The 14,819-nt window shown below is 31.2% G+C and overlaps 4 protein-coding genes across 6 annotated transcripts; 1 reads left to right on the top strand and 3 right to left on the bottom strand.

The window, feature by feature from the left end:
* Positions 1-1,258: 1,258 nt before the first annotated feature.
* LOC116778811 (exostosin-1) lies at positions 1,259-5,571 on the bottom strand. Of its 2 annotated transcripts, none has more exons than XM_032672843.2 (8): positions 4,538-5,571; positions 3,691-3,892; positions 3,355-3,474; positions 2,965-3,282; positions 2,751-2,872; positions 2,499-2,679; positions 2,004-2,242; positions 1,259-1,609 (listed from the first exon to the last, which is right to left on the bottom strand). In XM_032672843.2, exons 1-8 carry the CDS (start codon positions 5,398-5,400, stop codon positions 1,432-1,434), a joined length of 2,223 nt encoding a protein of 740 aa, XP_032528734.1. In that variant the 5' UTR covers positions 5,401-5,571; the 3' UTR covers positions 1,259-1,431. The 2 variants fall into 2 exon arrangements, with proteins under 2 accessions (XP_032528734.1, XP_032528733.1); XM_032672842.2 differs by having other exon boundaries at positions 1,998-2,242; positions 4,538-5,569.
* A 1,580-nt stretch (positions 5,572-7,151) lies between these two features.
* LOC116778898 (probable leucine--tRNA ligase, mitochondrial) lies at positions 7,152-10,893 on the bottom strand. Its single transcript, XM_032672976.2, has 6 exons — positions 10,601-10,893; positions 10,076-10,528; positions 8,406-9,753; positions 8,085-8,326; positions 7,605-7,841; positions 7,152-7,493 (listed from the first exon to the last, which is right to left on the bottom strand). The coding sequence occupies exons 1-6, from the start codon at positions 10,694-10,696 to the stop codon at positions 7,248-7,250; spliced, it is 2,622 nt and encodes an 873-aa protein (XP_032528867.2). The 5' UTR covers positions 10,697-10,893; the 3' UTR covers positions 7,152-7,247.
* Positions 10,894-11,311: 418 nt separating this feature from the next.
* Positions 11,312-12,796, top strand: LOC116778989 (FUN14 domain-containing protein 1). 2 transcript variants are annotated; one of them, XM_032673110.2, is made up of 3 exons: positions 11,312-11,563; positions 11,709-11,904; positions 12,044-12,205. In XM_032673110.2, the coding sequence occupies exons 1-3, from the start codon at positions 11,421-11,423 to the stop codon at positions 12,122-12,124; spliced, it is 420 nt and encodes a 139-aa protein (XP_032529001.1). In that variant the 5' UTR covers positions 11,312-11,420; the 3' UTR covers positions 12,125-12,205. The 2 variants fall into 2 exon arrangements, with proteins under 2 accessions (XP_032529001.1, XP_032529000.1); XM_032673109.2 differs by lacking the exon at positions 12,044-12,205 and adding an exon at positions 12,487-12,796 and having other exon boundaries at positions 11,314-11,563.
* Positions 12,493-14,771, bottom strand: LOC116778988 (uncharacterized). The gene is made up of 5 exons (XM_061529618.1): positions 14,283-14,771; positions 14,041-14,210; positions 13,583-13,747; positions 13,341-13,424; positions 12,493-13,193 (listed from the first exon to the last, which is right to left on the bottom strand). Exons 1-5 carry the CDS (start codon positions 14,370-14,372, stop codon positions 12,989-12,991), a joined length of 714 nt encoding a protein of 237 aa, XP_061385602.1. The 5' UTR covers positions 14,373-14,771; the 3' UTR covers positions 12,493-12,988.
* Between the last annotated feature and the right edge of the window lie 48 nt (positions 14,772-14,819).

Here is a 14,819-nt window from a genome sequence, read left to right as displayed (position 1 = left end):
TATTTTTCATCCAGTAACTTACGTTAAAGGTGAGAAGACTCGGGTGAACAAACAGCCCGTTTTTCCCAGGGCCCGACAACGCTTGACAAGATAAATTGGTTGAGGTATGTGTAAAATGGTTGCTTAACCACATGGAAAAGTGCTTGTGAATATATTTGTAATATCGATTTATTTAAACATGTTCTATAAGAAAAGTTTAAAAATTTGGATTTTTTTACTAAGAAAGAAAAAAGGAAAGTTTTCCTAAAAAATAAGGGAAAGTCACTATAGATAGGACGTACACTAATAAATTGAGTTCTAGCGTTACTAATACTTATGACCTCAACTATATACTTATAGTAAACAAAATATACATATTTTGTGAAATTATATTATTTGCTATTGGATTTTTTATTAGTATTAAATAAATTAACGGACTGAGGAATGAATTTAATTACATGAATATGCAAAGTTTCCTTGGTTAGATACACTAATTTAAAAAGAATTATCCGTGCTGACTTTCACTGGGTGACCCTGAGGCTACCCTCCCTTCAAAGACGTCCTAAGCCGAGGTCAGGCTTTTTAGTGGCATCTTAGCTTTTCTTTTCAGAGGCACCCCAGGCATTTTTGGCCCAATTTTCAGGGCTAGATCTCCACTTGGTGTTATAAAACAAAACAAAAGGCAGTAGTGTCTGAAGTATGCGAGGTAAAAAAAGTATTGCTACAACTGCTAAAAACTATAGAAACTGATGGGATATACAACTTATTGAATTATTAATGTCTTAAAATATGAAAAACATACACAACCATACAATTACATAAGTTATAGAATTTTAAACTATTTCTACTGGACAGTTGCTTCACATTACAAACGGAAATAGTATAACTCACTTTCACTGAACGCGCCTGTCGTAGTTGCGATACCAGGATTACTAATAGCAGACATTAATAAATGAACTGAGTACAATAATACATGAATTATAAAGTTGCAAAGAAACTACTTATTTACTATAGATACCGGATCGGTCGAAACAATATGACGATTGGACTGAATACGTTTAATGCGTTAAAAAAGTAAATAAACGAAGAAGTATTTTGATGTATGTAATTGGTTTTACCTTAATTTTCTGAGGTATGCAATATCTTCGTATTGAACATGTCCTAAGTATTTTCTAGGAGGGCTTTGGAATATAAATATTCAAATGCGTATCTCTAAAATGTACCTATGGCTCGGCCATCAATGAGGCCCCAGACAAGTATTTATAAAATAAAAAGCATAAAATGAAAAAAGTTTTTATTGAAAACAATAAAGGCGGGTTGTGCGAAACAAGAGCTTAAATTAACTAGTGTAACATACATAAAAAAAACTACATATTTAATATGAGATATAAATAATTTTTTTGCTTGATATGCAAAACCTTTACATAATTTTACACTATACATAATAGTGGACTAGGTTACAAGTTCCATTTTCCTATATTTCTTCCTCAATGTGGAGACGGGATCCTTGAATAGTATGGGGTCCAGTCGCAGTACAGAGCGCACTAATGGCATGTAGCCCCACGCGGCCGCGAACGTGTTCAGACACGACTGACGCTGGACGAAGTGCTCAGGGTCGCTCCAAGATGACCTGTATTATAATTATTATTAATAAAAACAACTTGATTGAAGAGAAAATGTTTACTAGTATGGAAGAGACTGTTTGTACAGTGACAGTTTTAAACTAATTATTTCCAGATACTATTAGCGTACTCTTACTACAACTTTGATTAGTCAAACTAAATACGGAGCTTTCTAGTACTACGTTCACATATCTTCGAATATAACAATATCAACGTAGTCTGTGAGTGGTTGCTTTTTAGTTTGTCGATGAAAAATGTATTAAGTATACCATAAGATAAAACAAATTTTACGTCACCTATATCTAGTGACTCATTTTGAGTATTTATACAAAGTGTTATAGACAATATTTATAATCTATTCTTTGTTAATAATCTATGTACTATACGTTCTCGGACCTGTACCGGTGGTGGGGACTCTTGTACCGGCGTCGTTGTGCCAGCTTGATGGGCGGTCGTCGCGAGAGGTGAGACGCGAGACAGTTCAGTAGGATGTCCTCACAGTTCCCAGCCCGGCGGACAGCGAGCCGGACCGCCGGGGACAGGGCGGCGTACTGCGCTAACAGTGACCTATGTGTCACCGCAGCCCCCGCTAGCACCATCGAGTACGACCCGCCCCATCGGCTGCTATAACCCCATGACCCCTGATGGAATTCGGATATATTTATGAGATCTAATATTTTAGCTGTAAAAAAATGATGTCTCAATTTAAACTTTGAATTCAAAACTCGAACTATTGTAGTAAATCGTTATCTGTTTTGCTTATGTGTTTATACCCACACATATACATTTTTTATATCTGACTTCAATGACAAAAGCACATAAAATTGCAACCAATTTCACTTTATTAAAAGATAACAAACGAAAGGAGTTTTTAATCTTCAATATAGTCTAAAATACCTTAGCTTCATCCCAAAAGTGATTCCTTGCTGGATATCCAACAATACGTTCTGGAAAGTGTTGCCACACGAGAAAGGCGAAGTCCAATTCCTCCGCTAAAAGCGGTGCGTCACCGTCCAAAGAAAACACAGCGGCTGTGGGAACCGCCCACAGAGGCTGCCAACGAGCAGACACACCTTCACTAAAATAATACTTTTAAACCATTGTTTCTGCAGAAGTACGAATAATTAACTTTATAAGAAAAATGTTTACCCGGGATAGTGTGTAGTCGCATCGATGACTACTACTGGTAGCGGATGGCGTGAATCTCCCGCTGTTCTTGATAGAGATGTCAATGAAGGTGCAGCGCGTTCGCTGTCCCAAACTAGAACCACCTGATACCGAGACAACAATAAATGATAAATATAAATCTATACATTCACTATACAATATTTTGTACAGTTTAATATGTAATGTATCTCTGTACCTTTTCACAGTACTGGCTGTTAGCAATACTGACGAGAAGTTTATGTAATGATGGGGATGTTGCCTGTACGTACAATAGTGCTGTAAATGTCGTTCCCGGTGTAGGTGGCGGAGCGGTGAGGGGCACGGAGGGAGCTGGGAGCGGGCGGGGAGGGGGTTCGGGAGCCGCCGGCGCTGGGGGAGAGGTCACACCGAGTGGCAAATGGGCACGGGAGTCCCCATATGTAGCCAGTGTACCAAGAGCTCCCGGAGAAGTATTCCAAATCAAAGCCTCACGTTGACGAGACGATCTATGAGTCATAATTCGTTCTAATAGTATCTGAACCAAAAAATAACAATAATAGGTTATAAAGTGTACATTTATAACGACATTAATAATCATTATGTTTACCTCAATAGTTGTGAAAACTATCTTCTCTATTGAAGAGAAATATTGTTCCCATAAGAGCTGTGTTTGTTGACGTAAAGCAAGAATACGCTCAGGAGGAACTGACCTCACCAACTCTGGTACCTGGTGTTGAAAGAAAAGTTTTGGCCATTATTGGACTTACTTAATAATAAAAAGTATGTCTTTTAGAAGAGATCTTTTAAAAGTGTGAGCGAATATTAAACAAACATTCGATATCAAATACTGTTATTTGATATCGAATGTTTGTTGACTTGACAAAACCCAGAATTTTTAAAAAATTGGTCAATTGAAATTTTAAAAAAAAGGATACATGGTAACCTGCAAAAGCAGCCGTTCATCTGCCCATATAACAGCACGACGCCAATCTATCCGTTCATCGAAAGGTAATCTCCACCCATTGCTTAACAACACGGGGACACAGCCAGCAGCCAAAGCTTCCAAGAAACGGTAAGAACCCAAACGCCTTCCTCGGGCAACGAGACAAAAAGTGGAGTTTGCCAGTAGCTGTTCATAATCAAATCTACAAAAATATGCATTCACTAAAAAAACTTTAACTTATTTACCCTTTCAAAGAATTGGAAAATTTTGTGTATGGTAAATGTAAATGACAAGCAATTTCAATCTTTAGCTGCAATCATAAATTTGTTTTATTTAAATACAATTTAAGATATTAAGAATTTATAACCAAATCTGTTATATGACAGAAAGTAATATTTATTTGGAACAAGTTTTAAAATGCTGTAGGTTTATTTTAGATTGGATATTTTTGGTTTACTTTCAAATTAAGTCATAATAAATGAAAATATACCAATACACGGACTTCAGGAACCTTTTTTGTTTTCATTCTTATATTTTAATACTCATTCTTAATGCTGTATATACCAATTTTATTATTATAGTGTGCTTGTCAGCGTATTCCCAACATTAAAGAGGAAAAATTGTGTGCAAATAATTAACTAAATCCTAAGAAAATAATAAAATTGAATTTATGAAATAAAAGAAACTTTTTCTCAATTTGAATATGTAAATGTGAGAAAGATTTATAATATGAATTTCATTTCATAAATGTAGATTTTGTGTGTTTAAACAACACTTTTATATTTTTAACTGTTGCAAGTACAATTTGCTTATGCTATTTATGAGAAGAGCTATTTTTAATACCTACTTGTCATACTCCCTATTATCTTCGTCACACCTTTCATCTCTTAAATCCTTCCAAGACTTCCCATGTCGACAAGTTGTGACTAAAATCAGATTATTTCCATCATGTAGATGCCATAATGAATTTCTTGTTTCACTACCAATGCCATGAACATATCTCTTCCCTTTAAATGCTAACAAATGTTTACGAGGTGCTGGAAATGGGTTTCCTGTAGCTGAAGGTGGAACACCACCTCTTTCTGGGTGTTCTTTATGAAATAGAGGTAATGAGATATCAAATCCATCACGGAATATTGTTTCTGAAGCACTGGCTCTCGCTAATATAGCATCTCCTGGATCAAAACCCAATGCTCCTTCTGCATAGTCAGGCCATGTGCCAGCATATAAATTAAATAGGAGATGGTTTCTTCCATTTTTCCAATATGGTAGTCGTGACAATCTTGATGCTACGTCTGGTATATGTTCAGGAGATAATGGATCAGCGTCCAACGTATCGACAGCAGGTATAAACAAACATGCCTCAGCAGGATCATGTGTGGCATATCTAGACTCCCGAACGACAGACAATACTTTACGATACGTAGCACTTACAGGACCGTCAGTAGGATAAACGTATACCTTAGGATCGCTTCCACAATTTGAAAAATCAAAACATGTTTGCATTCGACATGATTTTGTTGTTGCTCGTGGTAATCTTTTCTGGCCTGATGGAGATTCTGTTAATTCATCTAAAGTCGCAAAAGACGGCAACAGATCGTGACGAGCGCGTTGTTTTTTCTCACCAAGTAAATTGAAACCATTAAAATAACAATATATTAAAAATAAACACGAAAGTAACAAAAAACAATAACGTTTTTTTGCTTGCATTATTAAATGTTAACATCAAATTTCAATGTATGTATGCATATCATGTAACACATTGGTAATCATAATTTGTAGTAACAAATAAAAAAATATTAATGTTTATATTTAAATTTTAAGCACTGTAAACTTGTAAGCCAATCGTTAACTTAAAACAGTAATGTTGTATTGTTGATACCATTCGCAAATCGCATGTCAATGTCACATTTAAAATTCAATAGCACTAATTTCACTAAAGCTATAACGAAATTTAAATGTAATAGTGACGAATGAATATTAGGATGAGAAATTCATAAATACCCAGTTTGAATAAAGAATATTCTTTAATTATGAAATATAGTTAATAATTACTATACTTTTCTACCGTGAAATTTTAGATATAATTATTCTGAAATATAGTTTAATTGCTTGTACTGATTTAAGAAAAATTACATATTTTTTAATATAGATCAAAAGCTAGAAAAGCGTACAAAAAAAGAAGACCTTAAAATATTTCATAATTTTATATTACAACAAATATAAAATCAAATAATATGCTCCAAACGTTGACATTATAAAACATTATTCTAAATAAAGTTTATTATATCCTCATATAATACGTTTGTTTACATTTCTATTTAAGACCTATTTTACCCCTAGATAATTAATAATAATATTATTATATAATAAGACCAAATGTTATTTGTTCATCAGTTCTGAAATATGTTTTTCTGAATCTCACACATAGACGTGTATTTTTTTCACGTTTCTATAGAGAAAAATGTATAGTTACGTACTAAAGTAGCCATATGAAGAAACAAACTAGATATAGAACAGTAATTTATCATGTACAATATTAATGAATCAGTTGTAAAATATGAGCTTTTATCCTATTGTTAGATATTGTAATGATTTACTAGATTGTAGCGGTAAAATATTTAATAATTGTTACTATTATTTGTGTACAAACGCATTGTTGCAAATGTAAATATAAACTATAAGAGGCTTGTTTTTAAAAACGACTGTTAAGTTTTATAATGCAACAGTCAGTTAATTCCTCAGTCAGTTTGGTGGGCGAAGACTTGACTAAATTATGAATATATATTGGGTTTCAACGAGGGCTTATATTATTTAAGTAATATTTTGTCTAATGTACAATGTTCTAGTTATTTGCATTAAAATAACTGAATTAATGACTGTTAATTAGTAAAATTTGATACAGATGAGTGATCTTGAAACTTAATCCATATATATGTAATTGTGATAAAGAAATATAATTGTTTTATTGAAAGACCTGAAAGCTATAAATATTAAAAAGCCAGTGATAAAACGTTAATCAATTATCACAATAAAGATTATGTCACAAGTATAGAATCGTTTTATTTAGATACCCGAAAGTCGTTGCTTAATAGCAAGTTTTAATAAACTAAAGTTAATGCTTTTTAAACCAATACTTTACACTATAATTACATTGTAATATACGATCTGAAAATTAATAAAGACCTCCATTCCCATGTATTGGAGGTACAAAAATCATAGGTATTCATAAACATATGCGATGTACATATCTATTTTTGTACTTATTTGGGATTTGGATTTATTAGGTATGCATGTATTTTGGATACACGCCAACACTATTGAAGTACCTCAAGGAGGGTGAAAAAAATCGTCCAAAATAGTTTAGATAACAATATTTTTCCGATGAAGACTACAATAAAAAATGATTGGAAACTGGGAATAGTTTTAAAAGAGTTCAAAATGAGTGTTTACTAATTGCATTATTGGTCAAATAATATAATGTAGAAAACAACAACAATTTTTGGCTTAATGGTACTAATTTAAAGTCAAGCAAAAGATGAAAGCCTTAAAAAAAATTATGCTTGAGATCTCTTTAATTCCTCGTCTATTTTATTTTTCTTGACTTTTGCTGATCTTTCCGTAAATATGTGTAATATTGCACGACAGTCGGGGTATAATTCATATTTAGTTTTAATTATGTCAGTCTTAATTCTGTCTTTTACAAGTTTTTCTTTAAGCATAATTTCGAGGGCTTTTTCTTCTGTCATATTATTTAATTCGTGGCCTATAATTTTTAAATCACAACGATCAGCTCCATCGACCTGCAATAAGTTTTCATTGGATAAGTTTATACTAATAAGTATTATAAAAAATATACTATCACAAATTACAAAAAACAGCATATATGATAAATATACTATAGAAATAATTACCTTGCATAGAAAAGATAATGGATACTTAGAATCTACTTTGGGCCACTTTTGTTGAAGAACTTCTTTATTCCAATCGATTGCGTCTATATTATTTGAGAGCCTATGTGGAGCTGAGAGGAATCCAGCCCAAAGTTCCGAACAGAAATGTGGTGTTATCGGCGACAACATGACAATAAGATTCGCTAGGGCTAACTCGAACTCTTTGCTGTTGGCCACAACTAGTGGAGGTACATTATTCTAAAAAAATAACTAACATGGTATTATAAATTATTTAGTATACTTCAAAAGTACTATCAAAAGGTCAACAGTCAATACTCAATGCCCTTTAAAAGTCCTACTGTGGAAAAATTTCAATGTGTACCTAAGTATAGTAACTGTAACTCGATTTGTATAGTAAAATATTACAAAAAATATATAGATTTATGAAGTTAGTTATTTTGAGTAATGCGGTACAATTAGTAAATTTATAAATCATTATACCCTCAAAATCGCCGTCAAACTTTGCAGTCTCGATATTCCTACGCTAAGTTTTTGTGTATGCAAGAAATGATATGTTGCTGTAGCAATGAAATAATTTCTTGAATTCCATGTCCTCGTATCAAATTCCTCTACTTGGCTTCCCAGAGTAGTGTTATTAAATAATTCAGGATTATTTCGGTGTTTTAAGAATTCTCTAATTGTCCTCCACAGTCTATGCTGCCAATTTAAAGCTCCAGGAAGGGCTGGAAATAATTTGTGCTAGTATAAAATAAAATTTCAGAAACATAATTACTTAAAATGATGATGTTATGATTAACTTACTAGCATCTGACCACTTCCTACTTGTCTCAGGAGGAACATCGGAAAGTATCAATAATCTGGTGGTGTCACATCCATATTCTGTTAATAATCTTTGAGGGTTTTCTCCATTGAATTTAGACTTGCTCATCTTCTCCCACTGAGCTAACACGGTCTCTCCTGTTGCTTTTTCCTTGTATCCTTTACCAACCTGTTCAACTTCATCAGGTGGTATATATTTTCCTGTGGATTTTACTTTATAAGACTGTCCCATAATCATGCCTTGGACTAAAAGTTTTTTGAAAGGTTCTTGTGTGGGAGTCAAACCTATTGAGTGTAAAAAGTAACTCATAAAACGAGCATAATAAAGGTGGAGTACTGCATGTTCCTTACCACCTATGTAACAGTTTACAGGAGTAACCCCAGCCAATGACTTTATATTAAATGGCGCTTGTTTATTTTGTGGGTCTAGGTACCGATAATAGTACCAGGAAGAATCTACAAATGTGTCCATTGTATCACATTCCCTTCTAGCATTGCCTGAGCATTGTGGACACTTACAATTCACCCATGACTCAATACTTGACAGACTTAAAGAGGCTTCATCAGTTTTCTTTTCAGGTAAAACAACTGGTAAGTCTTCATAAGGTACAGGAACAGCACCACAAGATGGACAATGTATAATAGGTATTGGTGTTCCCCAATACCTTTGTCTGGATATAAGCCAATCTTTTAATTTTGAACTTGAATAATACCCACCAACTTTTTTACTTTGTGCTAGTTTTATTCCTTTTTCATTTTCTTTATTACAATTGATATCTATTCTTTGAATGTCTAAGGGAATGTTTAGACATCTGATTAGCTTGTAATCATCAGCATCAACTGATGGACTGGCTATATACACATCTCTACCCTCAGGATAGTTTACATCATCACATACATAAACAGATATTTCCTTTTCTGATACTGGGTTATAACACTTTAAATTATTTATTTCTTCATGACTTAACTCTTGTAACATTGCGTTATCTTTCTTCATAAATATGTAATCACCGTGAATAAATTTGTAGGGTTCCGAAGACCATATCTCTAAATGCTGAACTTTATTTTTAATTTTTACCTTAAAGCTAACCACTACACCATCACATTCTCCTATCCAGTGCTTCTGTAGATTGATAATATCCTTCCAATTCTCTAAAGAATCACTACTTAAGCCATCATATAGTTGTTTGGCATACTTAGTGGTTTTAATAAACCATTGGGTTAAAGTTTTCTTCTCAACTTTAGCACCAGACCTCCATGAACAACCATTGTCATCAACTTGTTCATCAGCAAGTACTGTATTGTCCACAGGATCCCAATTCACTTTTGCCTGTTTAACATGATTAAATAAATAAACTATAGTTCATCAGAAAAACCTGAAGATAAAACAAAAAATAATGCTAATAGACGTCATAGTTTTACACCTATTCTTTTTTCCTTCCTTTATTAAATCTTTTTTACAAAGTTAAAAATGACTATTAGCACAAAATTAATTACATTTATGGAGGTGACATGAATATAAAAATGTTGTCTTTTATTTCTTGATTTTTTTTTCATTCCATATTTTTGCTCCAGTTTTGTAATGGTAATTTAATATTAAATATATAATGTTTAGTAGCCAATTATTTTATGATTACCTAATCTTCTCTCACCTTACTTTGGTATGCCAAGCCATTTTCAAATAACTTTAAAAATATGTACTGAGTCCATTTATAGTAATCTGGATTACATGTGCTAATTTCTCTTTCCCAATCAAAATTCAATCCAAGTTGTAATAATTGATTTTTCATTGCCTTGATATTTGAGTCTGTCCACTTTTGAGGCAAGATGTTGCGTTCTAAAGCTGCATTCTCAGCTGGCAGGCCAAATGCGTCCCAGCCAATTGGATGTATAACATTTTTGCCTTGTAATTTTTGTATCCTTGCTATAGAGTCAGATATTGAATATACTCTGACATGTCCCATATGTAAATTACCAGATGGATATGGAAACATTGAAAGAATATAGACTTTATTTTCGTTTGTAATTAGCTTTTCATTAGCCAGCACTTCAGGAGACCAGTGTCTTTCTATGTTTAGTTTAATTTCAGTTGAAATATCTTGTTCCTAAGATAATTATTAAAAGGTAGCATTACATTAAATATTAAAAATATTGAAATTACATTGTTTTCTACGTACCCATAAACCAAGACAGCTTTTATATCTACTGAATCGATGGAACAGAAGTGTTTTTTCTTTTAGTAATAAGTTTCTACATGATTTCATAATAGACATACTTAGTTTTTTAAATTTCTATTCCGATTTAAAATATTAGTTTTCCTGTTTTGCCTTTATACAAAAAAATAAATACATTTTAGCAGTTTGTTTACACTTTTACGATATAGTTTGAATTTATTCAAGTTAGTTTCTCATTTATACTTTTAAAATGTATAACATAACCTACACATGCTAGCTTCATGGATAATGTAGGAATTGAAAACAAACAAATGTCAACATTCAAAGTAGGTAGTCAAAATCCACTACATTATATAAATACATAGAACATATATATATATCACAAGTTTTCAAAATACAATTTATTATTGAATAATATGTAATATTTATATTATAATAACATTCATTATTTAATCCATATAAATTCTCTCTTTATATTATTTCCAATAAACATCGATTCTTTAAGTGTTTATATGTATATATATATTTTATCTACTAGTTCTGCCTGTAGGTTAAAAAAAATAAAAGTGCAAATTAAATATATTTCCTAGGAACTGAAGGGTTATGGTTTAATGTATTAGATGATGCAATGGATGGATTATAGAGATTTGTAAAGATTTTCTTTTGCTATATGGCATCACAAGATAATTGGTGAAGTAGGGTTGAGAATTTAGTTTTAAGCCATAGACTACGCCTCTTTAATGAGATCAGTAAGTGAGTAATGAAAGGTTTTGAATAACTATTTTGTTTAATAAGATTTTGAGAATTGAAATTTGTTGAAAATATGGCGAAACCAAAAAAAGATGAAACAGCCGAAGAAGCGAAGAAAATCGTAGACGATGCGAAAAATTTTATTGAGAAAGCAATCGCAGATATTGGAAAAACTTCAGCAACAAAGCAACTTATTTTAGGAACTGCGTCAGGATGGTATGTTTGTAATTCTTTATCATTACTCTTTTTGTTTATTTATATTTCATTGTTCTGTTTTTTCTATTAGTAAAATTCAGTATTGTATCTACTTTAGTTACTAATGGTTCAATGAAAAAAATTATGAAGGTTTTTTTGTTTCTAGGCTCACAGGTTTTATGACTATGAAAATAGGAAAGCTTGCTGCAGTCGGTGTTGGAGGCGGCGTAATTTTACTTCATATTGCAAGTCAAAAAGGGTATATTGATATAAATTGGGATAAAATCAACAAAAAAGTTGATAAAATTACTGATAAAATTGAGAAGGAAGCCACAGGAAAATCTCCAGATTGGTTTGAGAAAGTATGTAGTACCAATAAGATTTTATATATTTCCTCTCATATCTGTATTTGACCAAAAATTTAAAAAGTTAGGTGCGTAATGGGCTCAAAATCAGACTTTCCTTTAATTTATAAGTTTTACATTTATGTTTTTGTTCCAGGTTATGTTATTTGTGAAAGCTAATTCATATTATTCAGCTGGGTTTACAGGAGGCTTCTTTTTTGGCATTGCATCATCATAAAATTATTAATACAATATTAGTTACTAGAGTGATCTTTATTACATTTAATAAATACAAATAATGTTCTGGTCAAATACAGAAGTGATGTTTCTTTTAATATGCACATTTTTATCTATAACTTTATTTCTGATTTTTAACATTACAAGACCTTAATTATTTTCCAACTTATTCTTTCTGATAGTGGAATAATATTACAATCTATGATTTAAATAAAATTTTTCCTTTGTGAGAATATTAAAAACATGTTTTTCATTCTTTACTTATTGATCTCTACATGTCATTGGCAATTATTCTAGTTTGAATTTGAAAATTACAAATGTTCCAAAAATAAAAAAACTTTGAAAGTAAATGATTTTTTGAAGGTGGAAAGGTTTGTGGACCGTAAAATTGATAAGGCAGAAGAGCTACTTAAGAAAAAGGAGAAAAAAGCAAAGCATTGGTACAACAACTTTGTAGCGGGTGATGAGTATCGTGCTACAGAAACCCATGTGTTTCTGGCATCATTTGTCGCTGGAATGGCCATTGGTATTCTTTGTGGAAAGTAGAGTATAAGTATTATTGCTAGTGTTTAGACTGTTCTCATTACCTATATTAGTATTAACAATTTTTCTCTATATGATATTGTGATCACATCTAAATTATTAATCTCAATAAAGTTTGATTGTTAGCTTGTTATTGTTTCTTATTTTATCCTTAGGTGGAAGTGAAAAAAAAAAAAGAATTATTTATATTAAAAGTGTATTACTTTACAGAATATGTATAGGTAAATGTCACCACAAGTGATGTTTGTTTGAGAAGATGTGTCTGGCTTTTTATTACCAATTTTAAGTAATTCTGGTTACAAACTTTAGACATGAACATTCATTATAAAGGTGGTATATTATTTTTGTAAAGTTTATATAGTTTTTCTGATGGCAAATGTTCTAAATATTTTATATAATCTTTTAAGTAATTTTTTTTTATTGCGAGAACTGCACTTTGATATCGCCTCTTTTCTACTTTTGTTAAATTTGTCCATGATTCATGATCAGCGTTTTCATTTACCAATTCAAATAGTTGTTGACCATTTCTGTAAAAGAAAGTTACATTTAAATCTGTTTAAATTTTTAAAGAAATTTTGTCATAGAATTATTACATGATATCTATCATTAAAATAATTTTAATCAGATGTTTTAACTTAAAAATGGTGAGAAATAAAAATAAAATCACCACTTACATAAGCTTTGGGGGGATCGGTTCAGATAAAGAAGTTTTATAATTTTCATTGCCCTCTTGGCTACTTTGATCTGGAATTTCGATCCTGTAAATTTTCCTTTGTTAAAGTATCTGTAAACTTGTGAATAACATGAAATATATAATAATAATACTTAGAAATTATCATGGGTTAACCAATAAAAGTCAATATTGGAATTTATAATTCATTATTGTTGGACAAGTAATTCTTTATCTGATACTAACTCTAAAGCATTATTAGTTTTTTCAGGGCTTCTTAATTGATCTATGTTTTCTTCAGTGTTTGGTACAAAACCATTTTCAGCTGAATGGTCTACAATATTATTTATATTATTTTCGTCAATTTCTGCTTTGGCTTCCTGTTCTTTGCTCTCAGTTGTAACTCCAGTTCTATTTGAAACACACAAAAAACTCTTTTAGTTGAATTTAGTCTTATTGACACCAAAACAAATTCAGTTTAATTTTTCTTGACAAAGACATGCATTGATAATTGCAAACATTAAAATCTTTGTATTTTATAAATGCATTTTGAGTTAAATTAAAAATAGCTTTTGAAATTTTTGCAACATATATTGTATTATTTTAAGTATATTATAACATCAATATTACTTCATAGCTTAATTGCTCATTAGAGTATATATTTTCAAATGTTTATTATTGTTTAATTAAACTATAAATAAGACCTTGAAACTAAAACTTTTTTCTTTAAATATGGAATTGCATTCTTTAATTGTTCTGCAAATTGCTTATTTATGTCCCTTCTAAGCTGTTCATATTTAGTAATGAACTGCTGCTTCTCATATGTACTTAAAGTTAGCCATGATTTTGTTGCCTCTTCTAAGATATTGTTTGTCTGAAAATCATGAAATATAAATATTGCTATTTATTATTATTACTATGCAAACAAACTTTACCTTCTATTTACCTTACTCTTATTTTCCTTTCGTTTCTTGCAATATATTTTAACATATAAGGATAAAGGTGAACTAGGTATTGTAAGGTCTGACTTGTTCATTTTATGAAAATCAAGTGTTTAATACATAAGTAATTATAAAAAGCTTAGCTGCATATGAAATACCATAACTTTCACTTATGTTTTCTTGATTGATACTAATATTTATTACTATACTTTATTCAGTTTAGCATAGGTACCTACTACCTAGATAGTAGACACATTTGAAGGGTACCCAAATTCTGAGTTTTGAGTTTTTACAATTTTGAGTTTTGACTTCTACAGGCTGTCAAAATATCAATCTGTCAGTGGTTAAGGGTTTATCCTTTAGATTGAAAATAGGACTTACCTACTATACTTATACCATGAATTTATCAACTCACAGTGATTAGAATCTTTGACGAAAATAATTACTTTTAAAAAAAATTATTTAAGTTTTGTTTTTAATATAATAATTGATTTATATTACCATAAATAAAAATCATTAAACAAAAGACTTCGTTTATATTA

The sequence above is a fragment of the Danaus plexippus genome, chromosome 6 (genome assembly GCF_018135715.1).
Source record: "Danaus plexippus chromosome 6, MEX_DaPlex, whole genome shotgun sequence".
NCBI lineage: Eukaryota > Metazoa > Arthropoda > Insecta > Lepidoptera > Nymphalidae > Danaus > Danaus plexippus.
Note: the sequence above shows the minus strand (reverse complement) of the source record. Positions and strands in the feature narration are given on the sequence as shown.